Consider the following 26,903-nt stretch of genomic DNA (forward strand, 5'->3'; position numbering starts at 1 on the left):
ATAAAGCTGGACCTGAAAATGCCATTTTCTGTGGCAAACAGATGTGGGCTCACCTGTTGTTAGCTGGGTGACCTGAGCCAAGTCATGTAACCTTTTAAGATTAAATGTAAAATGAGGACAATAATAATATCCACCCCTTAAGGATATTGTGAGAATTAGAGGTAAAGCTTGCTTCAACAATCAGCACTGTGTCTGCTCATGCTAACCACTCATTAAATGGTTACCACAGTCTGATAACACGGTGACTGGAGGTTTGGGGTGGGTGAAGGGGAGATCTTTCCAGAGTCCTTTGCAGCCAGGACTAGGGCCTGAGAAACCCAATCCAGTAACTTGTGTGACTCACTCATCTGTGAAACTAATATTCACTGAGCAACTGTTATGTGCAAAGCCTTGTACTAGGTCCAAAGGACAAAAGACATGATCTCTGCCGCTGAGGAACTCAGTCTTATGAATAATATATATTAAGATTTTATTTTTTTTCCTTTTTCTCCCCAAAGTCCCCTGGTACATAGTTGTATATATTTTTTTGAGTTGTGGGTCCTTCTAGTGCGGCATGTGGGATGCCATCTCAGCATGACTTGATGAGCAGTGTCGTGTCCATGCCCAGGATCCAAACAGGAGAAACCCTGGGCTGCCAAAGGAGTGCACAGGAACTTAACCACTCGGCCACGGGGCCAAACCCCGAATAATATGTTTATAGCAGATTTTTAATCCAGCCACTTCTCACAGTATTTAGTACTTATACTACTACATAGCCTCTGGTCTCCACTTAACCTTTTCCAGAAAAATATTTTAAAAATGTAAATCAGGGGCCTGCCTGGTGGTGTAATGGTTAAGTTCCCCCACCCAGCTTCCTTACCCAGGTTCGCAGGTTCAGATGCCCACCTTGGACCTACATTGCTTGTCAAGCCATGCTCTGGTGGTGACCCACATACAAAATAGAGGAAGCTTGCTACAGATGTTAGCTCAGCCACAAGCTTCCTCAAGCAAAAAGAGGAAGATTGGCAACAGATGTTAGCTCAGGGACAATTTTCTCACCAAAAATAAAAATAAAAATGTAAATCAGATCATGTCACTCTCCTTGAATAGCTTTCTATTGCTCTTAGAAGAAATTTTGAGCTCCCTATTGTGTATAAGGTCCTACATGATCTGTCTCCAATCCACTCTCCAAATTCATCTCATATTACTCCTCTTCCTTCACCATAGTCCTACTAAGCTGATGTCCCTTCTCTTCCTCTGAATGCCCAAGCCCTTCCTCATGTCCAGGGGCCTCTGCACTTGCTACCTCACTGCCTAGAATGCTCTTTTCCCAATACTTTGAATGACTAGATCCTATTTTATCCTTTAAGCCTCATCTGAAATGTTACTTTCCCAAAGAGGTTTTCCCTGACCACTCAATCAAAATTAGCTTCCCTTTGTTTATTTCTCCCATTGTACTTATCAAAATCTAAGGTCATTTACATTTTTTTCACTCTCTTCTAAGTATATAGGCTCCATATGACCTTTTCTGTCTTGTTTACAGCCAAATCCCCAATGCATACAACAATGGCTGATTCATACTAGGTGTCCACAGTGAATTTGTTTAATGCATAAATGAATGAATGAAGCAATCATAGTATAATCATAATTAGAACTGGAAAAGATTTCATTCAAAATATATTTACTTAAAATAGAAACCAAGATTTCACAGTAAGTAATGAGGGTAAATGGGACTTTATCTTGGGGGAAAAATAAAAGTTATATTTAACAAGATTTAGGGAGGACTTGCAGTTAAAGATGGTGAGTTGAACACATAGATTAACATCCATTCCCTTTTGAAATCTGTCTACATAACAATAAAGAAATGTATTTGTTTTTTAAGGTAAAACTCACAAGATCAAAGAGAATGGGAGAGGAAGCAACAGCAACAAAATTTTAAAAGCTCAGAAAGAGATGGACAAGTAGTAACTGACCTAGCAGACTAAGAAAGGAGAATCCCAGTGGGGAAAGCCAAGAGCAGTCAGATCGACAATACAGAAACCACAAATGGCTCAGGAATTGGTTGGAGCAGATACCTCTATTAGTAGGGGAAGAAGATAGGGCTGAGAAAAGTGAGTTAGGTTGAAATTTTTTAAGAAGCAGTTAGGCCCTCTAAATCTTCTCTCCCAGGCAAATAGAAGACTAGAAGTTTATTTTCTGGAGAGGGTAAAACAAAATGGATATTGAACTGACTGAAAGTTGAGGGTAGATGAAGGATGTTGAAAAGAAAGGGATTAAACAAATGATTACATACAAAATGATGAGACCTTGTGACAGACTACTAGTCTCCCAAAATCTATTTTTCCCTTCTTTTATAGTAGCAATAGAACCCTGATTTTTATTTACTTATGTCTTTATTTTAGTGCATAGCCACAAGAATAAAAACCAAAACTGTCAATGTCCCTTGGAGCTAGAAGTATTCACATAATGACATTCTGGTCAATGGAAAGTGAACAGAAGCAATGTGTGCAACTTCCATGTAGAGACATCAGAAGGAAGGGGCTAGTCTTTCAGAAGACATGGTGATGAACCATCTTGGACCGTGTCAGTCAGGGCAATGCCCCAGGAAGGACAAAGTAATACAGAAAAAGAAGCCTAGGTTCCTAGCATCATGGAGCCACCATACCAGCTCTGGACTGCTTACTCCCAAAATGTTATATAAGAGAGAAATACACTTCTTAGATATATCCATCATATGTCAAGCAACAACTAGCAGAATTGCAAAGAAATAGAAACAAATCAACAACTGTAGTTGAAATTTTTAACACGTCACCCAGAAATCATTATAACAAGCAGACAAAAAATAAGCAGAGATATTGAAGACATGACTAATACTGTTAATATACTCAAATGACCACATATATATAGAAATCTATGCTCAAAATACAGCAAATACACATTATATTCAAACATTATAGATTATTTACAAAAATCGACCATATATTAATCTACAAAGAATGCCTCAATAAATTCTAAAGATTGTTATCATTATCATAGAGACTATCTTCTCCAACCACAAAGCTTTACTGCATTGCAAATTAATGCTTATATGTAGTAAAAATAATATATTTTAATATATAATAATAATTATATATATAATAATAATTAATATATAATTAATAATATCATATCTGTTTAGATAGCCCTTGGGTTAAAAAATGATGAAGGAAGCTAAGAAATACTTAGAACTGAGTGATATGGAACACACTACATTTCAAAATCCATAGGACACAGATAAAGCTGTATTAAGATGAAGAATTACAGCTTTCAAAAAATTTTATCAGGGGCCCGTCTGGTGGCAGAGTGGTTAAGTTTGTGCGCTCCACTTCGGTGGCCCGGGGTTGGCCACCGGGATCCCGGGCACAGACCTGCACACTGCTCTCAAGCCATGCTGTGGCTGGCATACCACATATAAAGTAGAGGAAGATGGGCACAAATGTTAGCTCAGGGCCAGTATTCCTCAGCAAAAAGAGGAAGATTGGCAGCAGATGTTAGCTCAGGGCTCATCTTTTTCCAAAAAAGAAATTGTATCAGGAAACAAAAAACTACCTAAAAATTCAACTTATGAATTTATTTATTTATTTATTTATAGATTTTATTTTTCCTTTCTCTCCTCAAAGCCCCTGGGTACATAGTTGTATGTTTTTAGTTGTGGGTCCTTCTAGTTGTGGCATGTGGGACGCTGCCTCAGCATAAGCTTGACGAGCAGTGCCATGTCCGCACCCAGGACTCGAACCGGCGAAACCCTGGGCTGTCGCAGTGGAGCGCACAAACTTAACCACTGGGCCACGGGGCCAGCCCCTCAACTTGTGAATTTAAAAAAAGAACAGTGGAGAAACCTCAGACAAGAGAGAAAGATATAAGATAGAGCAGAAATCAAGAGAAAAGAGAGAAATAAAGGATCAATAAAACTAGAGACTGGTTCTGTGAAAAATTTTAAAAATATATAGAAAAAATATATAAATAACAAATGCAAAAAAGAAAATGCAGAAGAAATAATTATAGAAACTATAGACAATTTCAAAATAATTGAATTAAGAATAACTATATGCTAATAAATTTGAAAACCTAATAGAGTGGTCCTAGGAAAAAAGAAAATGCTAAAATTGGCACACAAAGAAACAGAGAGCTTAAGCAAAGGAAATCATGAACAAAATAAAACGACAACCCACCAACTGGGAGAAAATAATTACAAATCATAATATCCAACAAGGGGTTAATTTCAAAATATATAAAGAACTCATACAACTCAACAACAAAAAGACAAACAACCCCATCAAAACATGGGCAGAGGATATGAACAGATATTTTTCCAAAGAAGATATACAGATGGCCAACAGGCACATGAAAAGAAGTTGAACATCACTAATTATTAGGAAAATGCAAATCAAAACTATAATGAGATATCACCTCACATCCATCAGAATGGCTATAATTAACAAGATGAGAAATAATAAGTGTTGGAGAGGATGTGGAGAAAAGGGAATGCTCATGCACTGCTGCAAACTAGTGCAGCCACTGTGGAAAACAGTACGGAGATTTCTCAAAAAATTAAAAATAGAACTACCATGTGATTCAGCTAACCAGTTACTGGGTATTTATCCAAAGAACACGATATCAACAATACAAAGAGATCTATGCACCCCTATGTTCACTGCAGCATTATTCACAATAGCCAAGATGTGGAAGTAAACCAAGTGCCCATCAACAGATGAATGGATAAAAAATATGTGATGTATACATACAATAGAATACTACTCAGCCATAAAAAAGACAAAATGGTCCTATTTGCAACAACATGGATAGAGCTTGAGGGTATTATGTTAAGTGAACTAAGCCAGACAGAGAAAGACAAACACCGTTTGATTTCACTCATATGTGGAAGATAAACAAACACATGGATAAAAAGAACAGATTAGGGGCCAGCCCCATGGCCGAGTGGTTAATTTCGGGTGCTCTGCTTCGGTGGCCCAGGGTTTCACCGGTTCAGATCCTGGGCGCAGACATGGCACCACTGATTAGACCATGCTGAGGCGGTGTCCCATATGCCACAACTAGAAGGACCCACAACTAAGGTGTACAACTGTGAACTAGGGGGATTTGGGGAGAAAAAGCAGAAAAAAAAGACTGGCAACAGTTTTCAGCTCAGGTGCCAATCTTAAAAAAGAAGAACAGATTAGAGTTCTAATCTAACCAGAGGGGAAGGTTGGAGGGGTGGGTGAAAGGGGTAAAGGGGCACATAGGTATGGTGATGGATAAAAACTAGACTATTGGTGGTAAGCATGATGCAGTCTATACAGAAACTAATATATAATAACATACACCTGAAATTACATAATGTTATAAGCCAATACCATCTCAATAAAAGAAAAAAAGAAAGAGAGGCCTTACGTAGATCAATAAATAATAAAATAATTGAAAATGGTAATCAAAGTCTTCCCACCATTTCCCCAAAATGTCCATATGGTTTTATAGGTGAGATTAACACATTTTCCAGAAGTATTTCCAGATATAGAAAAGAAGCAAAAACTTTTCTATAATAGTAATAGAATCCTGATTTTTATTAACAAGATTTAGGGAAGACTTCCTGTTAAAGATGATGGGTTGAACACATACATTCATAGATAGCAAAAAAAAAAAAAAAAAAAGCTAATGTAGTCTTGATTCCAAAATAGGAAAATATGAAAAATCAAATCACAGGCCCCTTTCACTTATGAATGTCATTGCATGCATCCTAAAGTAATAGCTAACCGTACTCATTAGGATGGGGTAAGTTTTGCTATGGTAACAAGCAACCCCCAAACTTCAATGGCCTCATACAATAAGGTTCAGTTTCCAGTCATAGTGTATTTTCATCTCAGGTCAGCTGGAGGCTCTGCTCTGTGTCATCCTCACTCTGATCTCAAGCTGAGAGAACAGTGACCACAAAGAAAACAGAGCATTGCTTGTCACTGTTTCGGAGAGAAAGAGAGAATGAATCGGAACTCACACTTGCTCTTAAAGCTTTCACCAGGAAACCAACACATACCACTTTTTCTCTCTTTTCATTGACCAGAACAAGTCATGTTAATGTCCCTGGAATAGTAGAGTAAAGCTTTAATGCAAAAAGTGACACCTTGGAGCTTCACAAATAGAAGTATCATCTCATTTCTGTTGTGGCAGAATCAAATGACACTTGACCTTATTATCATAGCTCAAGGTGGTGTTCACACTCTTGTCAACACAAGCTATTAAACTGTAAAGTCAATTAGAAAGGGATACCCCTAAGATTAAAGAAAGTCTTGCAGGGCCAGCCCTGTGGCCCAGTGGTTGGGTTTGCACACTCTGCTTTGGTGACCCAGGGTTTTGCCAGTTCAGATCCTGCATGCAGACCTAGCACCACTTGTCAGGCCACGCTGAGGCAGTGTCCCACACGCCACAACTAGAAGGACCCACAACTAAAATATACACCTATGTACTGGGGGGGCGGTGCTTGGGGGAGAAGAAGGAAAAATTTTTTTAAAAATTGATTTAAAGGTAATTAAATCTTGACTAATTATTCTGGCGAAAAATATGTACTCTCCATGTATTTATTATACTAGTTTGGGCTTGCTTGTCATATTGTACAAAACCAATTAAAACCTTGAGAGGCCAAAGGCTGAAGAAGTAGAAGAACAAAACAAAGACATATATCTGGACGGGCATATTTATAGCTTCATATATACAGGTGTCAAAGTGTGGATGATCCACAAAGAGAGGAATACAAGGGGAAAATCAATAGAACTTGTCATGAACATTCTAGAAGCTAACATCTCAACCAATAAAGAGATTTTCAATGTTTTAACGCTTTGTACAAATATCAAGACTCCTCCATAGGTCATATTTTCCTGGACAAATACTGTTACCTCTTTCAAATGTATGTTATCAGTCCTCTTTCTCCAAGCACACTTTTTTTTTTTTAATGTGGGATGCCTACCACAGCATGGCTTGCCACGCGGTGCCATGTCTGCACCCAGGATCCGAACCGGCTAACACCGGCCCCCGAAGCAGAACACGTGCACTTAACCGCTGCGCCACTGTGCCAGCCCCTCCAAGCACCCTTTTTTAAGTTTGCTAACCTTTGACTACGGGGTTCACATTCCTTCCCCTACAGAATGTCACAAGGTCTCAATTTTCCTACTTGAGTGTGAGACAGCCCCTCCTCCCTTGCAGACCACAAGGCAGTTTCTGAAGGGAGTCTTAGACCGTACTTATGTGTAAAGAATTTTGATGTAAGGAACTGGAATGTGGTGGTGCCAGCCTCTAGCTGGTGAGCACTCTCCTCCTTCCTTCTGGAATGTCGTCTTATAAAGGCAAGTCTCATTTTAAAATTCTGAGTCTGTGGTCTTTATTCGAAACAATAATCATATATAAAGAATCTTGTTTGCGGGGGCCGGCCCCGTGGCTGAGTGGTGAAGTTCGTGTGCTGTGCTGCGGTGGCCCAGGGTTTTGCCAGTTCGAATCCTGGGCGCAGACAGGGCACCACTCATCAAACCATGCTGAGGCGGCATCCCACATGCCACAACTAGAGGAACCCACAAGTGAAAATACACAACTATGTACCGGCAGACTTTGGGAGAAAAAGAAAAAATAAAATCTTTAAAAAAAAGTGTCTAAAGAATCTCTTTTGCAAAAATACTTGAGGACTTGATATTTTCCCCAAAAGCCTTCCTTTATATTCCAGATATCCTCTTTTAAAGTCTAGTCCTCCTCTTTGATTTTCTTTTCCAATTAACTGTCAGATCCCCACTTTTCAATGGCTTTGGGTACATTGTGTGAAGTTTTCCAGCATCACTTTTACTGTTTCATAAAGTATTGCATCTTCTGTAAGACTTGCAATTTCACTTTGCAGTGAATGTGCACCGTACTGTCCAGTGACTAGACAAAGATGTCAACAGAGAAATGCTAATGTTAAGCAGGGTGAGATGTTTGAGTCAAAAATAATTTTTTTCTTCTTTTTCTCCCCAAAGTCCCCCAGTACATAGTTGCATATTCCAGTTGTGAGTGCCTCTAGTTGTGCTATGTGGGACGCCGCCGCAGCATGGCCTGATGAGCAGTGCTAGGTCTGCACCCAGGATCTGAACCAACGAAACCTCAGGTCGCCGAAGCAGAGTGTGCAAACTTAACCACTCAGCCACGCGGCTGGCCCTCAAAAATAATTTTTAACTAGTCAGTTTATTATTGAATTAACTTCACGTTATGACAACTTTTGCTTCTTTATATGGGCTGAATTGTGTCCTCCTCCTTCAAATTCATATGCTTAAATCCTAATCCCCATACTTCAGAATATGACTCTATTTGGAGACAGGATCTTTAAAGACGTAATTAAGTTAAAATGAGGTCAGTAGTCTGGGCCCTAATCCAATATGACTGGTGTCCTTACAAGAAAAAATTTGAACATAGATGTGTACAGAGGGAAGACAATGTAAAGATACAGAGAGAAGATGGCCATCTACAAGCCAAAAAGAGAGGCCAGGAGCAGCTCCTTCCCTCATGACCCTCAGAACGAACCGATCCTGCTGACACTGTGCTATCGCACTTCTACCATCCACAACTATGAGAAAATACATTCCTGTTGTTTAGGCCACCCAGTCTGTAGTACCGTTATGGCAGCCCAGCAAACTAACACACATCATACTCAAACTACCTCATCACCGTGAAACTCGGACCATGAAACTGTGTGAGGGAGCTAGGGAATCACACAGTAAGCCACCTGGGGAGGGTGAGGTCAGGATAGATGTCCCAGAAGAAGTGACAGCTAAACTGAACGTTTAAGTAATAGGTATTAGTCTACACAGTGGGCTAAGGGTCAGAATGTTCCAGGTAGAAAGGACCAGAGATGAAAAGACTAACTTCCAACATGCCTCCCTCCATCTACTTTTTCTCTCTCTAAGCCATTCTCTCCACTGCACCAGAGTTGTGTTTCCTTTTCTTTTTTGTTTTTTTTAAAGATTGGCCCTGAGCTAACATCTGTTGCCAATCTTTTTTTTCCTCTTCTTCTCCCCATAAGCCCCCCAGTACATAGTTGTATATGATAGTTGTAGGTCCTTCTGGTTCTACTACGTGGGACGCCGCCTCAGCGTGGCTTGACCCACACCCAGGATCCAAACCGGGGAAACCCTGGGCTGTGGAAGTGGAGCATGCAAACTTAACGACTAGGTCACAGAGCCGGCCCCACCCAGCGTTGCTTCTAAGACACAAATCATGCCATGTTATTTCTGCTCAAAACTCTTCCATGGCTTCCCACTGCATTCAGGATGAAAAAAATAAATCTTAACCCACTCTCCTAGGCCCTCTATCACCAAGCCCCTACCTAATTCATGCCATTCCCCACCCCCTACCCAGTTCACTTTCTGTTTCTGTCACACAAGCCTTCTTCAGCTTTTTCCAACAGCTTCTTCCAGTTTCAAGGCTTTTCCCCCAAGCTATCCAATTTGCATGAAACACTATTCCCACTTTCACCTCTAGTAACTAATTAATCCTCATTCATGCTTCAGATCTCAGCTGATTAAAACAGTAGGCTTCTTGCTCTGCACTTTTTTATAGCACTTCTTCCAACTGTAATTAAACTAATTATGCAATTACCTTAAAGTGTGTCTTCTCAATTAGACTGTAGGGACCTATGTGTCTTGGTTATAGCTATATCCCCAGGGTCTAGCATTGTGCCTAACCCATATAAGTACCATTTGTTGAATGAAGAGCAACAGTTCAACTGGAAAACTAAAATGAGTCTTGAGTGACTCAAGTTTAGAGGGATTTTCCAAAAACCCTCCTAAAACCTCAGTGGCCTCTGGTGGGACTAGAAAGTATGTAAGATAGGACCTTAGGCGCGGAGTGACAAGCTCTGGGCTGACTCTGCCTCCTTCAGGTAGCCTATGCACACTGTAGTGTCTGACGCAAAAAGCCCCTGTCCTTACTTTTCCTGATTTTGCAAGCTGGGACTCCCAAACTTCTGTTTTTTAAAGATTGGCACCTGAGCTACCAACTGTTGCCAATCTTGTTTTTTTTTTCTCCCCAAAGCCCCCCAGTACATAGTTGTATATTCTAGTTGTGAGTGCCTCTGGGTGTGCTATGTGGGATGCTGCCTCAGCATGGCCTGATGAGCGGTGCCATGTCCAGGACCGGGATGTGAACTGGCAAAACCCCGCATTGCAGAAGCGGAAGCAAACTTAACCACTCCACCACGTGGCTGGCCCCCAAACTTATGAATATAAGTTTTTCTGGCTCTTCATATTCCTAAACCTAGGCACTGATCAGGATAGGGGGAGGAGGCAAGGTGACCAATTTTTGGCATTCTCCCTAACACATCTCTGGGGCAGCATGCAGTGCTAAGAGCTGCCAGTAGATGGCGCTATTCCACTAATGTATCTAATTCAGGAAAGCAGAAATAGAATTCGGGTACATCCTGGCTCCTCCAGAATCAAGAAACATAAGGAAATTTTTGGGCTCAAGGCAGGTCACACCCAGCATCCCTAGGTCTGGCATTCCTAAAGGAAATAGTTTCCATCCCAGGTCAGACCAGACAAATAAGACAAGCAAGCAGTGTGGATGCTCCAGTGGCTTTATTAACTCCCTCTTTCTGAGGGTGGCAGGACCTCATAGCTAGAGGGCTGGAAAGGAAGCCAGGAAGCTGTGGTCTCAGTATGGGTCATTAAAGGGGTACAGAGGATGCCCTGCATCTCTCGGGACCCTCTTCCCGTCCACCTGAAAAGAGAGAGACAAATGACTCCCTTAGGAAGAACTGACATTTCAAAGAGGCAAAGTATCTTTCCCTGAATCTTCCTAAACAACCTCACCTGTGTACAGCAGCATGTCAGATGGCAGTGACAGGGCCTTGGCCTCAGAGAATGCCACACTATCAACAGCATTCCAGCACCAAATCCATAGCCTGGTATGTAGCTGACCTTGCCCTCTAAGAGTTTGCAATCTCAGCTGGAATAAGGAACTCTTTATTTCCCTATGTGTAGCAGGCTTCAACCCCACATCAATCCCCCCTAACAAGGTTGAGAATACCTTCTAAGCTCCCCTCACTTATTTCATTTCCTGAGAACTTGCTATGTGTCAGGAACTGGGATCATTTCACAGACAGGAAGCTGAGGCTTGGAGAAGTTAAAAAAGTCATTCCAGTTTACAAGGTATCAAGAGGCAGGACTGGACTCAGAAGCTATACGCCTTATCCCTGAGCCATACTACTTCTCCGAGCTCAATCAAAAAGAGCCCATTGCATCCAGGACAGCAATCCTACCAACAACATCCTGCCCCTCCTCTGACCAGCAAGGTCAAGGCCAGACTTGGCCCAGAATCCCGCCCCAAATCTCACATTCCCTGACTCTGGGGGGTGATACATACTCACCATAAGCATGGGCACAATGTATCGCCAATTTTTATTTAGGGCATCTAGCTGCTTCATCTCTTCTGGGCTAAAGGTGAAGTCAAACACCTGGGGATCGGGAATGGGGGTCAGGAAAGCCAGCTTTGTGAATGAAAGTAAGGGTTCCCAAACAGTGCCTTAGCCAGGTAGAGTTGGGGCCAGACTGCGTCCCAATGGGCTAAAGAAGACAGGACCCATCACCAAGTACCTGGATGTTCTGAAGGATACGGGAAGGTGTGACACTCTTGGGGATGCAGATCACTTTCCGCTGGACCTGCCATCTAAAGCGGGGCATTGAGGTAGATGAGGAAGAGGAGTCAGTATTCATAAGCATGGTTTTGTCCTCTGTGCAACCTTCCCTAGGCTCCTAGAGTCCCTGAGCCCCAATGGAATGGGGAATATGCCTCAGAGTGGCCTTCCCCCAGATTCACACGGCAAGATTCTCAGCATTATCCAGGCACTTGGATAAAGAACACTTCAGCTCTTGCCTCCCAACCCAGGAGCCCTCTCCCCGACCTGACCTCCTTTCCCCAAGACTGTCCGCACCTGAGCAAGATCTGAGCTGGAGACCGGCCATACTTTTCAGCCAATGCCAGGACCACTGGCTCCTCAAGCAGGACAGGCTCATTAGGATCACGCCAAGCGCGATCAGAGGAGCCCAGAGGGCTATAAGCAGTCACCTCCAGGCCGCGTGCTTGGCAGTGGGCAATCAGCTCGTTCTGAGCCAGGTATGGGTGGCATTCCACCTAAGCCAAGAAAGAACTCATCACCATGGGGTGGCCACACCCAGCTTGCCTGGCCCCTACCAGACATGAAAGTACTGACCAACCCTGCATTGCTGACACTCCTACTTCTCCTGAGCCTGCTTTTCTCATTCTCCAGTTTCCACTGTCTGTTTTATTCTCTTCCCACATTTCAATGCCCTTCTTTTATTTTTTTTTTTTGAGGAAGATTAGCCCTGAGCTAACTGCTGCCAATCCTCCTCTTTTTGCTGAGGAAGATTGGCCCTGAGCTAACATCTGTTATCTTCCTCCACTTTATATGTGGGACACCTACCACAGCATGGCTTGCCAAGTGGTGCCACGTCCGCACCCGGGATCTGAACCAGCGAACCCCAGGCTGCCGAAGCAGAACGTGTGCACTTAACCGCTGCGCCACTGGGCCAGCCCCTCAATGCCCTTCTTTATGCAGAGGATTTCTCCACCAACACTTCTGACAATTTGCTAGCCATCTCCATGAAGCAGACCCATCATCTGCTCACTCATGCTCTTGCTCATACACCCCTCCCCCAAACCAACTGATCTGCTTTGCTGTGCTCACCTGCAGGACAGCTGGGCGCACAGAGGCCACACTGAGCACATCATCAATCTGCCGACTGTTGAAGTTGGACAGGCCCAGCGCCCGCACTAACCCCTTAGCCACCAGTGTCTCCATAGCCTTCCAGGTCTCCTTGTAGTGGGTGGAGTCATAGCGGACGGTCCCATCAGCATTCTTAGGGAAGGGGTTGTCTCCCTGCCTAAGTGAAAGACAGTCCCCCAAGAGTGGGCACAAATGCCAGGCTCCTGCCTTACCTGCCCACGCAGCTACTCTATGTCCCATACTCCAAGCCTGGGAAGGGCAATGGACCAAGAATGAGAAACAAGCACGGTTTTTTACCCTTCCAGATCATGACCCAGGTGTTAACTCTATATGGAATGCCCATTCCCCCTCTTCTCCTTCCTAGACACAGATTATATCACCTTTCCTCTGAGAAGTCTTTGTTAACTCCTTCCTCCTCAAGGGGCTACGTGCCGTGGCCGAGGTCTTCCAGCACAGGGCACAGAGCTGATGGTAGGCTCCTCTCACCCCCTTTGCTGGAGCTTATTCTTTACTGCGACTCCAGGGCCTTGCTCAGCAGAAGCTAGTATGTCTCCTGAATTAATAAAGGGAGCAGGAGGGACCACTCATGCACACCCTAGGATACACACCCTGTGAAGCTGTCCTCCTTTTTTCTGTAGCTAAACTCCTGGCTTCTGCAGTAGAAAAGGCTGAGATCCTATGGCAAGGTCCTTAGCTTGCCACACAGATAAGTGTTCCTCTCCTGCTCTGCCACTGTGACTTATGGTAAGTTACTAACACAACTCCTCCAACCCCCACCTCCCTGGATGAAGGCCCTGGCAAGGCTCACTCAAAGGCAAAAGGCCAGTGCATCAGGTAGAGGTCCAAATACTCCAGCTGGAGGTCAGCCAGTGTCTTCCGGAGGGCAGGCTCCACATCCTCAGGGTGGTGCTTAGTGTTCCACAGCTTGGAAGTCACAAACAGCTCCTCCCGAGGTACTGCCTGGTACAGGGGGCAGGACCCATTGTGAGAAGAGCCATGGGTACCCAGTCTCACCCACCCTCACCTCTGGGAGAAGAATCAGAAGGAAACTGATGCCAGATCCCTCCAGCCGCAGCCCCAGCCTCTGAGCTCTCTCACCCCACTCATCTGTAGCTCTAGTCCTCACCTTGCCAGGTCCCACATTCTCCTTCAGGGCCTCCCCGATCTCGGTCTCATTGCCGTAGACAGCAGCACAGTCAATGTGGCGGTAGCCTACACTCAGAGCATACTTAATAGCTGCTTGTACCTGCCAGGTGGGAGAAGCAGAGGTTTCAGTTCTGTTGGTCTGGCCCAGAAACTGCCCTCCTGTGGGTCATTAATGTGGGCAGGGAGCAGGAATATACGACTGCAGTCATCTACACAGTGGGGGTGAGAAGATGGAAAACGCTTCTAGTCTAGGGGACCAGAAGCCTCTTCAGAGTCCCCAAATCCTTTGTCTTCACCCCACTAACCTCCAGGGTTCCTTCCTACGCAAGCAGTGTCAGCAGGGCCCAGCAATAAACTAACACTGCTTTCTTAGCTAGATGCTCAGAAGATGGATGGATACATTGACAGAGGTCAGAAGTATAGGTCACGGAGATAGGTCCCCCCACCCTGAGAAGCTGGTTAGGGAAACGTGATACACAGGTAAGTAATTCGTAGGCCAAGGCTATGCAGAGAGACCCTCAGGGAGCCATACAGACCAAGTGAGCTCTGGAAGCTCAAGTGAGCAGAAGAGGTGAGAGGGGGAGAAAACTAAGGAAGGCAGAGAAGTGAGATGGAAGCTGGGCTCAGAGCCCTCTGTCAGGAGAGAAGAAAGCGGACATCAAGTAGGAGGACAGGTCAGTCCATTTGCTAAAAACCAGACTAGAAACATGATCTCAGAAGTAGAACCAAGGGTGCCAGGCCCTTGACATTCCAGATCCTCATCTAGGTGCAAATCTTAGCATCCACACGTACTCGCCTCACCTCTGCCCCTAGCCCTGCTGCCCCCGTCATCACCCTGGTTCTGGCCTCCACCCACTGCCTTCATCTAGCTCCTGGACTTGTCCTGGGCCATGTCAGTGCCTGCCTGGAGCACAAAGACCCCGGCTCCAGGGCCCTAGGCAGCTGTAGGAAGAAAAGTAAGGGGAAAAAAGGCAGAGGTTGTCCACCCACACCACAAATACCAACTTAAATCCCTGAGAGAAGAGGCTGTTCTCCATGCCGGAGGCCCTCCCAAACTTAATCCCCAAACTTCTCTAAACTCAGACTCAGATTTCTAAGGAACAAGGAAGCAGCCCTGGGGAGATGCCTCACTCCAGGTGGGAGCTTGATCTTTAGTAGCGTCGACCCTAGGAAAGCAGGTCTCCATTCCTAGGCTCCCCTAGGCTGGTAGGGTCTACACCAGGGGGCAATAAACTCCAGCTAGCAGCTGCCTTTGGTTTTTTTCAGCCCTTGAGCTAAGCACAATTTTCACATCTTTTAAGTGGTTACATAAGTACATAATCGCCTCCATTTTGCAACTTGTCCAGCAAAATCTAAACTATTAACCATCTGGTTCTTTAAGAAAAAGTTTGCTAACACAGTTGACCTAGTTATTCTTCAAACCCTGACACCTGCGGCATGCCTACCTCCGGACTGAGCACTAGGGAGACGCTCTCCCCAGGAGCCCAGTGTGGGATACATGATCACAGCAGAGGGTGCTAAGTACCATATGAGGGGTCAGCACAGGGCCGGGCACAGAGGCACTCAGTGTAGATCCAGTTAGAGGAAGGGTTCCTTTGCATGCCCTTGGCCCTGCTGGGCCACTCAGGCCCTCCTCTGAGTCAGCTGGGGAACCCAAGGCTCACTGCTGGTCCCTTCTTCCCTTGTTTCTTCCAACTGCCCTCCAGGCTCATCCCCTACCCAAAGTGGAGTATGGGGGTGGGGCTGCTAGGAAAAATGCAGGGACCCTCTCCCAAATACTACCTTTTCCCTTGTAGAGGTACAAGAAGCCCTTCTCCTCTTCCCCCATCCCTCACCTGGCCAGGCTCGCTCTTCCAGGTGCCCAGTCCAATCAGGGGCATCTTCTGCCCAGTGTGCAGGAGAACACAAGTCGCCATTGCCCCCTGAAACACAGATGGCAAGAGAATGGTGTGGCAGTCAGTGTTTCTGCTTGGGCCTCAGCTATCCACTGGTCAAGACTCCTGTAAAACATGGGTGGGAAAGGGGAACAGAGGTGACAGGAGAACAAAGATGCAGTTGCATGTATGTGCCTGTGAGCAGAAGCAACTGAGACAGGGTACCCAGAACCAACCAAAGCCAGTAGCTCCTGGACAAACACTAACTGGACCACCAGCCTAGCTGCCCTTCCTTCTACCAGGCTAAAGGTCTGTGTTAAAGAGCTCCAACACCTAAAAACAAAGGCAGAGTGTGTCTCCAAAAGTACCCAGACTTGATTACATAACGTCTCTAGCCAGGGTAAGACAGGAAAAGGTCAGTATGAACCAAAGCGAGACCAGGTGACAGAACAGGTTCAGGAAAGGGTCACTCCTCTGAGGAGGGAATGAGCATTCCCAGGAGGTTGTCAGAACTACAGAGTCTCTCTGAGTCCCTCTCACAGAGATCTGATCGGCCATGCTGCCAGGCCCAAGTGGGCTCTTATAAGAAAAGTATACCATTTTCTAGATGAAAAAACAGGCTCAGAGAGGTGAAGTTATTTGCCCCAAATCAACATCTAAGAAGTGGCAGAGGCAAAGATCCAAGGAGGAGCTAATGGAAAAAGGCAAGAAAAAGGCAGGTAAACACAGATCTATAAAATACACGTGGAATACCTCACAGTAAACACATGTACAGTGTGCTACAGAAAAGCAAGTGACTTCTGTAGGGCAAGGACCGGGGAACACTGACATTGGCTTTTAAGAATGAGATGGATTTTCCCAAGAGTTGAGGGGAAGGGGAACTAGACCCAGGACATCAATGCAGCAGAAAGCAGTAAATTACACGTACAAGAACATTTCCGACTGAACAAAGCATGTGAGCAATGGGAACAAGTGCCTTTGGAGAGCTAGGCAAATCAGAAGTCTCCAAATGGCCCAAGAATACTCATTCAGTCAGCAAATGATGAATGCTCCCGGCCTTGTGCCTGACCCAAGAGACATAGGTATTCAGAGTCCCTGCCCTCCTGGAGTTCACGGTCTGGTGCGGGGAGGATAGAGGATGTCGGCATAATGTATAAGAGATATGACCAAAATCTGCACAGGAGCTGCAAGAAAAGAGTAACCTGGTAGGATGGCTCCTTGGAGGTGACATCTGAGTCAAGTCAAGTCTTAATAAACAGGAGTCATCCAAGTGAAAAAATCCTTGCCATCCCAGGAGCAAATAATGTAGAAACAACCTTTTCCCTTGATCTCATCAGTACTACAAAGATCACTCTCGCAGCACTGGATTTCATTGCCAGCAGAGCTTTTATAAATATGACCTTTGTTTACAAGTTCTGAAAGGACATCAAGATTATTATGGTAGAGCAAGGGTAAGACAAGTAATGAACCAACACACCAAAGGTGTCATTCCTAATACTTCTCACTCAAGGAGAATTTTCCAGTCTAGTGTAACCTGATTATGCTAATTATGCTCTTTTCTGCTAAAACAGAAACAAAATGTTCAATGTGGGCAGCAAACCACAGATCAGTGAGGGCAATACTCTTTGTTACCAAACTTCCTAGGGATCAGGCAAGCATGTCTGGACTTCACAGGAGGAACTAGCCTGCCAGGTGCCACCAGGCTCTGTGACTGGTTTCCTGGGCTTGCTCCCCAAACAACTGACCTGTTGGCTTCTCCTCGATTTCCCAGCACACATGGGAGGGCTCTGAAATTACACCTGGGCTAAGAGCTTGAACAAAAACCTGGCCTAAGGGGAAAAGGAAGAAGAAACCCGATGCTCACTTCTCCCTTTTCTTTTGCTGGTGAAACTGAAAACCAAAAGGGCTGAGGCTTGGGGGCTGGGATCATAGAGGTAGGAACACCTAACAAAGACACGCAAAGAACAGAGCTCCAAAGGACGGAATGGAGAGGCCACAGCAGAGGACAGATGTTTTGTTCGAGGATAGTTAGTCGTCCTCTGCCAGCTCTTGACTTCCTCATCATCTGCCTGGGGCAACAGCTTTCCAGCCTAGCCCTGCATTAACAGGCTCTGAGCCTGTCAGGAACCTCCCAGCTAGACCTCAGGCAGCACTCAGAAACCCTCGTGTTATCTTGGGAGAGGTTCTAGATGTAAAAGAGAGAAGCTGAGGGTGTGGGAGAGGGGAGAAGAGGGGAGTATCAGGACTCAGGTTTTATCATTCTAACTCAATGCCTGCATTCCTTCTCGCTGGGGCTCAGTCTCCCCTTCTTCAGAGGAGGGCTCTATAGTTGCTGCCTGGATACAGGGAACTCGAAAACACAGGAAAAAGGGGAAGCACTATTTACGCGAGTGTCCCCTGGCTGCATGGGCCTTTCCTCTGCCTCCCATAAACGTTGGTACCCCTCAAGGTTCTGTCCCCAGTCCTCTTCTTACTCCCTAATTGAGCTCACGTCTTCAGTTACCACCGTAAGCACTGATTCTTCTGTATATTCAGCTCCCTCTGGACACCTCCACCAGTATGTCGCACAGGCATCTGAGACAACACGAGCAAAACTGTACTCATCAAATCCAGAAGCAGAGCACAGAGGAAACAGTTTAAGCTATGGGGTTGCACAGACCTGGCTTTGAATCTCATCCCCCCCCCCTTTGAAGAAATACTATATCTAAAGTACTCTGCATAGTTCCTGATCCACGGTTTCTTTCTGTACACTGTATCTCACCAGAGACTCAAGATCCTGGATAATGTGTTAAAGCAAACCAGGCAACATGTTCACTGTACAATCTATAGGTCTTAAAAAAGCCATCTAAAGAAAGTATTTCAGTTCATTTGAGGGATTTCTGAGTATTATCAGGTGATGGGAAGAGAAGTATATCTTCTCCTGTAATTCTGAGAAACCAACCTGGGCAATGGTGGCTCTGATTTGGTCTGTTTGGCTGAGTTAAAAACCCTGTTAATACATGTAAATATAAAAAAAAAAAAGTGTTTTGGGGCCGGTCCAGTGGCGCAGTGGTGAAGTGCGCACATTCCGCTTCGGCAGCCCAGGGTTCAGTGGTTCAGATCCCAGGTGCGGACATGACATCACTTGGCAAGCCATGTTGTAGTAGGCGTCCCATATATAAAGCAGAGGAAGATGGGCACAGATGTTAGCTCAGGGCCAGTCTTCCTCAGCAAAAAGAGGAAGATTGGCAACACACGTTAGCTCAAGGCTAATCTTCCTTCAAAAAAAAAAAAGATAGTATTTGCTCTAAACTGTAACGTATAACCTAAGACTGAAATAACACTTCATGTACTTTTTTTTTTTTTTTCTGCTGAGGAAGGTTAGCCCTGAGCTAACATCCATGCCAATCTTCTTCTATTTTGTACGTGGGTGGCTGCCACAGCATGGCTGACAAGTGGTATAAGTCTGCGCACAGGATCCGAACCCACAAACCTGGGCCACTGCCACTGCTCTGCCTGTGACCACTCCTACCTGAACCAGGGATCTCTCTGCTTCTGGCATGGCCCCTCTTCCCACAATCCGTTCACCAAATCTAAGCATGTGGCTCTCAGGCTTAAACTTTTCCAGCAGTTCTCTCCTACTCTGAGGATAAAGTCCAGACTCCTCAGTAATACCTTTCATAACCTGACTCCCGACCTTCCTCATTTCTCCACGTCTTCATTTCAGACTCCATGTTCCAGACTTTGCAGAACAAGCCACCACTCACTTGACCCCAGGCCTCTGCACCCTTTCCTTCCCCTAGTCCCACCCTTGCTTGGGTAACTGCTGTTCATCCTTCAGCTGGCACTTTAAATTTCTGGTTCCTCCCGTGTACATTGTTGCATTTGTCTGTTATGTAAGTTTCCCCCAAAAACCCAGGTACTCCTTGAGGTCAGGGCCTGTCATCTGTCTAACTCCTCACTCCTAAAGGGCACGCTCTATACATACATATACACACTAAACACACACAGAGGCAAATGGGGGAGATCTCGAAAGCTGGAGTTTGTCTAGCTGGAGGGGCGTCTGAGGAAGTCACTGCCTTCATCACCATTCTCCCTTACTTCTTGGGTAACCTGGAAAGAATCATCTCTGGAAAATATCAAAGCACTTTACCAGCAAAAAATACCAGTGGCTCTACCAGCCCTGATGGCCTACTGGTTAAAGTTCGGTGCTCACCACTTCAGTTCCCCAGTTCAGTTCCTCGGTTCCAGTCACGGAACCACACCACCCGTCTGTCAGCTGCCAAGGTTTGGGGGTGGGAGGGCTCACAAAGAAGAACTAGAATGTCTTGCAACTAGGATATACAACCATGTACCGGGGCTTTGGGGAGGGAAAAAAAAGGGGGGCGGGGAGGAGATTGGCAACAGATGTTAGATCAGGGAGAATCTTTCCCTGAAAAAAAAAGTTACAAGTATTTCTTCACTACCCTTTAAAAAAAAGAAAAAAAAGTGCCAGTGACTCCAGACAGGATTATGCTGGGATTGCTGCTGTATTTCAGGAGAGAAAACCTAGACCCTGAGAAAAGCAACAGGCCTGATCAGAACGAGAACCATCAAGGCTCTTCTGAGGGAGGTCCTACAGCCGTGCGTGTGGACAGGCTGAAGGGAAAAGTTAATTAATAGTAGCTCTTAATTACTAAGAGGTGAAGGTTCAGATTCGAGACTCATTTATAAAAGCTCTGGGACAACAGAAAAACATGCCCTGGATTTCCCAAACCCAAGGCAAGCGCCTAAGTAAGCGAATTCCACCCGCTCCCGCCACTTCCGAGAAGCATCTCTCCAACTCCATGGGAAAAGCCAGAGCTCCTGGAAAAAGCGTTGTTAAGCAAACAAAAAAGACGGCAACTAAAACTTGCTGAGCACCTAAAATGCGTAGGGCCCTTTAAAAACTTTATCTCACTTAATTCCCGCTACAGTTCTGATGTAGCAACTCATTTTACCGCGGAGGAAACTGAGGTCCAGAGAAACGGAGAACTTAATCCAAGATCACACAGCGAGTTAGAGGCAGAGTTCAAATCCGAAACCAAGTCTGGCCGCCCCCAGAGCCTACGCTTTCCGCTCTATCCCGGGGGCGAACACCTCTGTAGTGAAGGAGCAAAGCTACCTCCTCTGCGAAAAAGATGGGGCAGCAGCAGGAGAGACTCACCTAGGCACGAGCACAAAGCGTGAATAGGGTAGTGTGATCTCGGCTCAGTACTGCGCTCTGCTAGCGATCCAATGGGCCTCAGCTTCCGGGAACAGTGGGCGGCAAGTGGACCGGAAGGTCGAGGCAGGCATCAGGATTAAGTCCGACGGTCATGAAGAAGCTCCTCCCAGAGGAGGGACGGAGGCAGGGCATTCAGCGTCTCTCGCAGTGAGGGACCCCGCCTCTTAGCCCCGGGGAAGAACTCGGGGGGTTGGGTGGGATTTGGGTGGGAGCCAGACCTGCTAGGCTGCACCATCCCCTCCCCTGGGTGCTGGTGGTCCGACTGGCCGGAGCACGGACACACTTCCCCGCGCGGGTTTGGGGCACGTACCTGCAGAGCCAAGCCTGCGCCTGTGACCACGCGGTGGCCCGGGGGCGGGGCGGGCTGCCCCTCTGCTGGCCGACGGTGCGCCGCGCGGCGGCTGTGCTACTCTCGGCCGTTGGAGGGCCTGCTCCTGCCGGAGGAAGGAGGATCCCGAGTGCCACGTTGCGAGTTCTTGTGGTGTCCGGCTCCTTCCGGACTCACCACTTCAGGTCTAGCTCCGTTCTCTCCCGTAGAGTCGGGTTGGCTGGCTTCCCAGAATTTACCTAATCTGGCTCCGTTTTGGTCCTGCAAACTGAGGCCCAGAGAGCAGCCGCAACACAAAGGTTGACCCTAACAAGGACGGTGTGGGGTCTCCAGACTCCAGGACATAGAAAGTCTATGGTCTTTCTACCTGGACCGTGAACTCTGGCCGCGCATTTCTTTGCCAAGCACTGTACTAGGCTATAAACATGATTTTATTGAATCTTCACAACTCTGGAAGGAGGATGTTCTTTCCAATTTTATTTCCTGAAAGCCTTTTTATTGAAGTATAGCATACATACCAAAACCCCCCACACATATCTTAAACGTAGCGCTCTGTGATTCTTTTTGCAATGTAGCTACCATCCAAATGAAGACAGACCATACCAGCACACTGGACCCTCCTGCGAGCGAGTTAGGTATTCACATTTGTAGGGGAGGAAGACATTTCCTCTTCCCAAATGTGGGTTCCTCTGGCTGAAGAATGAATTAAATTCACATGAGACAGAATAGCAAGAGAAAATTAAACAAAGCTTTATGAGGAACCATGGCCCGGGGCCTTTCTTCCCAAACGAAGAAGGACACTGAAGAAGTGCGGTGCACAGATTGGTTATAGACCCCCAAACAGGGTGTTTCACATATGATTGAAATGTCCCTCCCACAATAGTCACAAGATTGCCCTGTCGGCACAGTGCTTGATGGACACAGCAGATAGTGGTCTGCTGTCTCAGAGGGGGTAGCCGAAGGCAAGTCTATTGCTCAGGAGGCAAGTCTACTGTCTTGAGCCGGGTGGTCACAGGTGAGCTCAGCAATCAGTTCCTAGCCTAAGGAAAGATGCTTAACCCTTAAAGAAATGCCAAAGTTGGGAGGGGGAGGGAAGTCAACTACAGGAGGTTACCAGAAACAGGCACAATAAAATGCAGATTTAAGTCCTTGCCTTTGGTATTGATTAAGAGTCTCTACAGAGAAGGTCATCTCCTTTCTTCTTCCTGGTACAGAGACAGAGGCACCTTTTACAGATAGAGATTTACCTTACCAATGTAAACGTGTCCTAACAAAGGGCAAGTTCCATTCCTCAGAGCCTCCTTCCCTGTCCCAGTTTATCAAAAGCAATCAGCCTCAAATAATCCTGATGCCAAAGAGACATATCTTGGGGTGGCCAATTTCAGGTCCCTACACATTCCATTTTATAGATTGGACAGACTCAGCAAGGTAAAATAGCTTGTCCAAAGTCACACAGGTATTAAGTTACACATTTGAGATTTGAAATAGCCCTTGCCATTTGGGCTGAGAGATGTCCTGAGTTTGTGTTTTCCTTAGCGGGAGTTGGGAAGAAGCAGGTTTGTCCTGGTGTAGCTCAGCCTCTCGCCCCATACCTCGGTCTCCCCCGCCCCCCTCCACTCCCCCAGCCACTCTGCTCTTGTTTTACCATACCCCCTCCCCCCTTGCCCCGTTACTCTCCACTGTCTCCCCAACACAAGTGGTGTCCTGATAGACCAAGTGCCCGACGTTTCACACAAGATAGACTCATAAAGACATCTAAATTTCAGCTTATGTCATCAGAATTTAGAATCCCTCAAACAGCCCAGCGAAGATTTACCATCAATAGACACATGCTATGTACCCCGTCCCTCCCACCATCTTCTGCAGGGGCTGATGAACTCTCTGTATTTTTTTTTTTTTTTCCTGCTGAGTCTGGCTTCGTAAAAGTCTCAAGTGCAATAATTAAGCGGTGACCTTGCCAACTGACGAACTGCTGAGTCGTTGTAACCAGCCCCTTCCTTCCCCAGCTCTGGAGCTTTTGCTCTTAATTGCGGCCACAGGGATTGTTAAATGCAAGCCGCGACCCTGGCCCTCCAAGAGTTTTCAGGGCAACACTAGTCAAATTGATGGTGTATTGTTTTCTAAAACAGGTGGGCTTAAAAAGACACCACTCCTTTCACAATCATCTTCCCGTTTTACAAAAGACAGACCTTGCGGCCAGCTTCTCAGGTGCATTGCCCCAGTGTAAAAACCTTGAGGCCACTAAACAAAGGGACTCTTGGAAATACTGATGACTCTAATGACTGGATCGTAAACCCTTATGCAAGTCATTTCCAATTCTTTGTTTTGAAAAGTGTTGGTGAAGGCTGCTAGACCATTAAAAATAATTTTTGATGATAGATTTTGTGATTTGGGGCATATAACTTGGAAAGAGTTAAAACAATTAAATGACATTAATAAGACTTTTGTTTTCATCCACTTATTTATGTGAACAAGTTATGTCAGCTTGTATCTATACAAACGCAAACTGAGAGTGGAACTGATGTTGAACTCTATCCATCCTAAAAATAAGGAATATTCATGCACAGGTACAAGGTTTAAGTGGAAAAAAGAAAGAAGCCCCAGCCCATCTCATTTTTATGTCTAATAAGTGTCAAAATTTCTACCGTATGTTATTTTGATCAATTATGTAAAAATACTTGTACTTTTTAAACATGATCACAAATTTTTAAAAACTATATAAATTCATTTATATGTTTTGATTGCAGAAAAGGATGATAAAATTTTCAAGCCCCAGACTATATTCTATTAAGATAACATTCTCTGGGGAAATAGACTGAAAAACAAATTCAAGGAGAAAAATGAACGATATAAAATTAGCAGCTGTTGAGAAGAGCTTGTTTTGTTTAAATGGATGGTGGCGGGAATCAAATTGTTCTAGTATTTAGAATTAACTGGGTATATTTAAAGGAGGTTATTTTAAATATCGATATATACGTATGGTGAAAAATATATGATAGTGTTCATAGTTTTCAAAATGATTTGAGAGAGTAGTAGAGCAAAAAGTTTGAAGACTACAAATCCAGAGAGCGAGAATATTCTTTTTTTTTTAAGATTGTCACCTGAGCTAACAACTGTTGCCAGTGTTTTTTTTTTTCCTGCTTTTTCTCCCCAAATTCCCCCAGTACCTAGTTGTATATTTTAGTTGTGGGTCCTTCTAGTTGTGGCATGTGGGATGCCACCTCAACATGGCCTAATGAGCGGTGCCATGTCCGCACCCAGGATCCGAACCGGCGAAACCCTGGGCTGCTGAAGTGGAGCGGGCGAACTTAAGCACTCGGCCACGGGGCCGGCCCCAAGAATATTCTTAACTAGATGGAATTGGCTATTTCAAACCTCAGAGAAAGTGATACTGCACAAAATTGGGGTAATCTGCCCGATGCACATTGTAGGGGAGGTGGACATTTCCTCTCCCCAAATGGGGGTTCGTCTGGCCGGAGAACGAATTAAATTCACATGAGACAGAATAGCAAGAAAAAATTAAACAAAGCTTTATGAGGAACCATGGCCCGGGGCCTTTCTTCCCGAAGGAAGAAAGGGCACCGAAGAAGTGGGGTGCACAGAGTGGTTATATAGCCCCCAAATGGGGTGTTTCACATGTGATTGAAATGTCCCTTTTACAATAGTCACGAGGCCGCTCTGTCAGCACAGAACTCGATGGAAACGACAGATAGGTCCGCTGTCCCAAGGTGTGTGTGTTGCCTCGGGCTGGGGGTGGGGAGGGTCACAGATGAGCGCTGCAATCGGGTCCCAGACTAAAGAAAGATGCTTAATCCTTAAAGAAATGCCAAAGTTGGGAGGGGGAGGGAAGTCAGTTACAGGAGGTTACCAGACTAGCACAATAAAATGCAGATTTTAAGTCATTGCCTTTGGTATTGATTAAGAGTTTTTAGAGAGAACGTCATCTCCTTTTTTCTTCCTGGTACAGAGAGGGAGGCACATTTTACAGATAGAGATTTACCTTACAAATGTAAATATGTCCTAACAAAGGGCAAGTTCCATTCCTCAGAGCCTCCTTCCCTGTCCCAGTTTATCAAAAGCAATCAACCTCAAATAGTCCTGATACCAAAGAGACATATCTTGGGGTGGCCAATTCCAGGTCCCCACAACATAAACAAGCCAATTAATTATGGCATCAGCCTTTGGGGAGACAAATCAGCTTTTATTCTGCAAGACCGATCTGCAGGAAGGCAGGGGGCACATGCCCTCAGATCTGTCTCCCCAATTCAGGATTTCAGGTGAAATTTAAGAGGTTAGGGAGAACAGGCTGGCACATGGGAACGCTGGTGGGACACATTTTGATTGATGGGCTTCAAGCATTTATGGTAAGGTTTTAAACATTTATGATAGGATTCTAAACATTTATGATGGGGTTCTAAACTTTTTTTTTTTTTTTGAGGAAGATTAGCCCTGAGCTAACGTCTGCCAATTCTCCTCTTTTTGCTGAGGAAGACAGGCTCTGAGCTAACATCATGCCCATCTTCCTCTACTTTATATTTGGGACGCCTACCACAGCATGGCGTGCAAAGCAGTGCCATGTCCACACCCAGGATCTGAACCTGAGAACCCCGGGCCACCAAAGCAGAACGTGCGCACTTAACCGCTGCGCCACCGGGCCGGCCCCGCTAAACATTTTTGATGAGCTATGGAAGGAATTTTAACACCAGATCTTCCTGAATGAGGGACCCCTGGCTTCTGATAAGAGTCTGACTTTCAAGTTCCAGTCATGTCCCAGTCCTTGTGTTCCGTGGGGAGGAGGATCTTTGGTTCTGAGTTGGTTTCAAGTCACGATTTCTTCTTTTGCGCAAGCCCTGGCTACGTGACTTTGCAGTTTTTCTGAAAAACAATTCTTAATCAGTCTGTTGATAAGAGATGGGGTCAGTTGAACTGGTCCTGGAGGGCCTGCCATTAGCAAAGGAAAGCATTGGATTCTGAGAAAGACTCAGGCATTCCCTGTTAGTTCTCAACATTTCCTCACTTTTACTAGGTAGTTGTATGCCCAGGCCTATGCTCCAAGGAGGACAATATTTAAGAAGTCGGAGAAAGAGAAAAGCCCAAAAAGGAGGCAGAACAGCCTGAGAGGTAGGAGGAGACCAAGTGAATGAGATGTCTCAGAATCCAAGGAAAATGAGTGGTTCAGGTAGGAGGGATAGTAGGAATTTATTGTTTTGGGCCTGCTAGTCTCCATTCCTCCCTCTTGAAGTATTTCTTCCTCCTTATTGGATCTGATTTAACAGTTAAGGTACCTGCCCTTCCCAAGCCAACGGGAGGGTGAATGACCCAAGATATGCCAATTGGATGCTTCCTTTCTTGAGCGTGAATCCTGAAGATAGTCACCAAAAGACTAAAATCAGCTGGATTTCATGCATTCCATCAGGAAATGCATTTCAACAGCACCCTGCCAAAACTGTTAAGCAATCCCTGCTAATAGGACCACCCCCTGAAGCCACCTGGTTCCTGCCTATTCCACACTCTGCCTTCTCTTTGGTCCTGACAGTTCCACAGCCTTCCAAAAAAACTCTCTTT

The 26,903-nt window shown here is 45.4% G+C and overlaps 2 protein-coding genes across 6 annotated transcripts in view; both read right to left on the reverse strand.

The window, feature by feature from the left end:
• The window catches only part of NASP (nuclear autoantigenic sperm protein), a 53,035-nt gene extending 31,945 nt beyond the window's left edge, over positions 1 to 21,090 (reverse strand). For both annotated transcript variants that reach the window (XM_070609759.1, XM_008521550.2), the window contains exon 1: positions 20,951 to 21,090. The gene's annotated coding sequence lies outside the window, so the exon portion shown is untranslated. The remainder of the gene's footprint in view (positions 1 to 20,950) is intronic.
• On the reverse strand, positions 10,580 to 21,092 carry AKR1A1 (aldo-keto reductase family 1 member A1). 4 transcript variants are annotated; one of them, XM_070609785.1, is made up of 9 exons: positions 20,951 to 21,092; positions 15,748 to 15,912; positions 13,893 to 14,012; positions 13,575 to 13,726; positions 12,728 to 12,923; positions 11,954 to 12,153; positions 11,616 to 11,688; positions 11,390 to 11,476; positions 10,580 to 10,740 (listed from the first exon to the last, which is right to left on the reverse strand). In XM_070609785.1, the coding sequence occupies exons 2-9, from the start codon at positions 15,826 to 15,828 to the stop codon at positions 10,675 to 10,677; spliced, it is 975 nt and encodes a 324-aa protein (XP_070465886.1). In that variant the 5' UTR covers positions 15,829 to 15,912; positions 20,951 to 21,092; the 3' UTR covers positions 10,580 to 10,674. The 4 variants fall into 4 exon arrangements, with proteins under 4 accessions (XP_070465886.1, XP_070465885.1, XP_070465888.1 ...); XM_070609784.1 differs by having other exon boundaries at positions 15,748 to 15,834; positions 20,951 to 21,090; XM_070609787.1 differs by having other exon boundaries at positions 15,748 to 15,834; positions 20,745 to 21,020.
• Between the last annotated feature and the right edge of the window lie 5,811 nt (positions 21,093 to 26,903).

Source organism: Equus przewalskii, chromosome 2, assembly GCF_037783145.1.
Source record: "Equus przewalskii isolate Varuska chromosome 2, EquPr2, whole genome shotgun sequence".
Taxonomy (NCBI): Eukaryota; Metazoa; Chordata; class Mammalia; order Perissodactyla; family Equidae; genus Equus; species Equus przewalskii.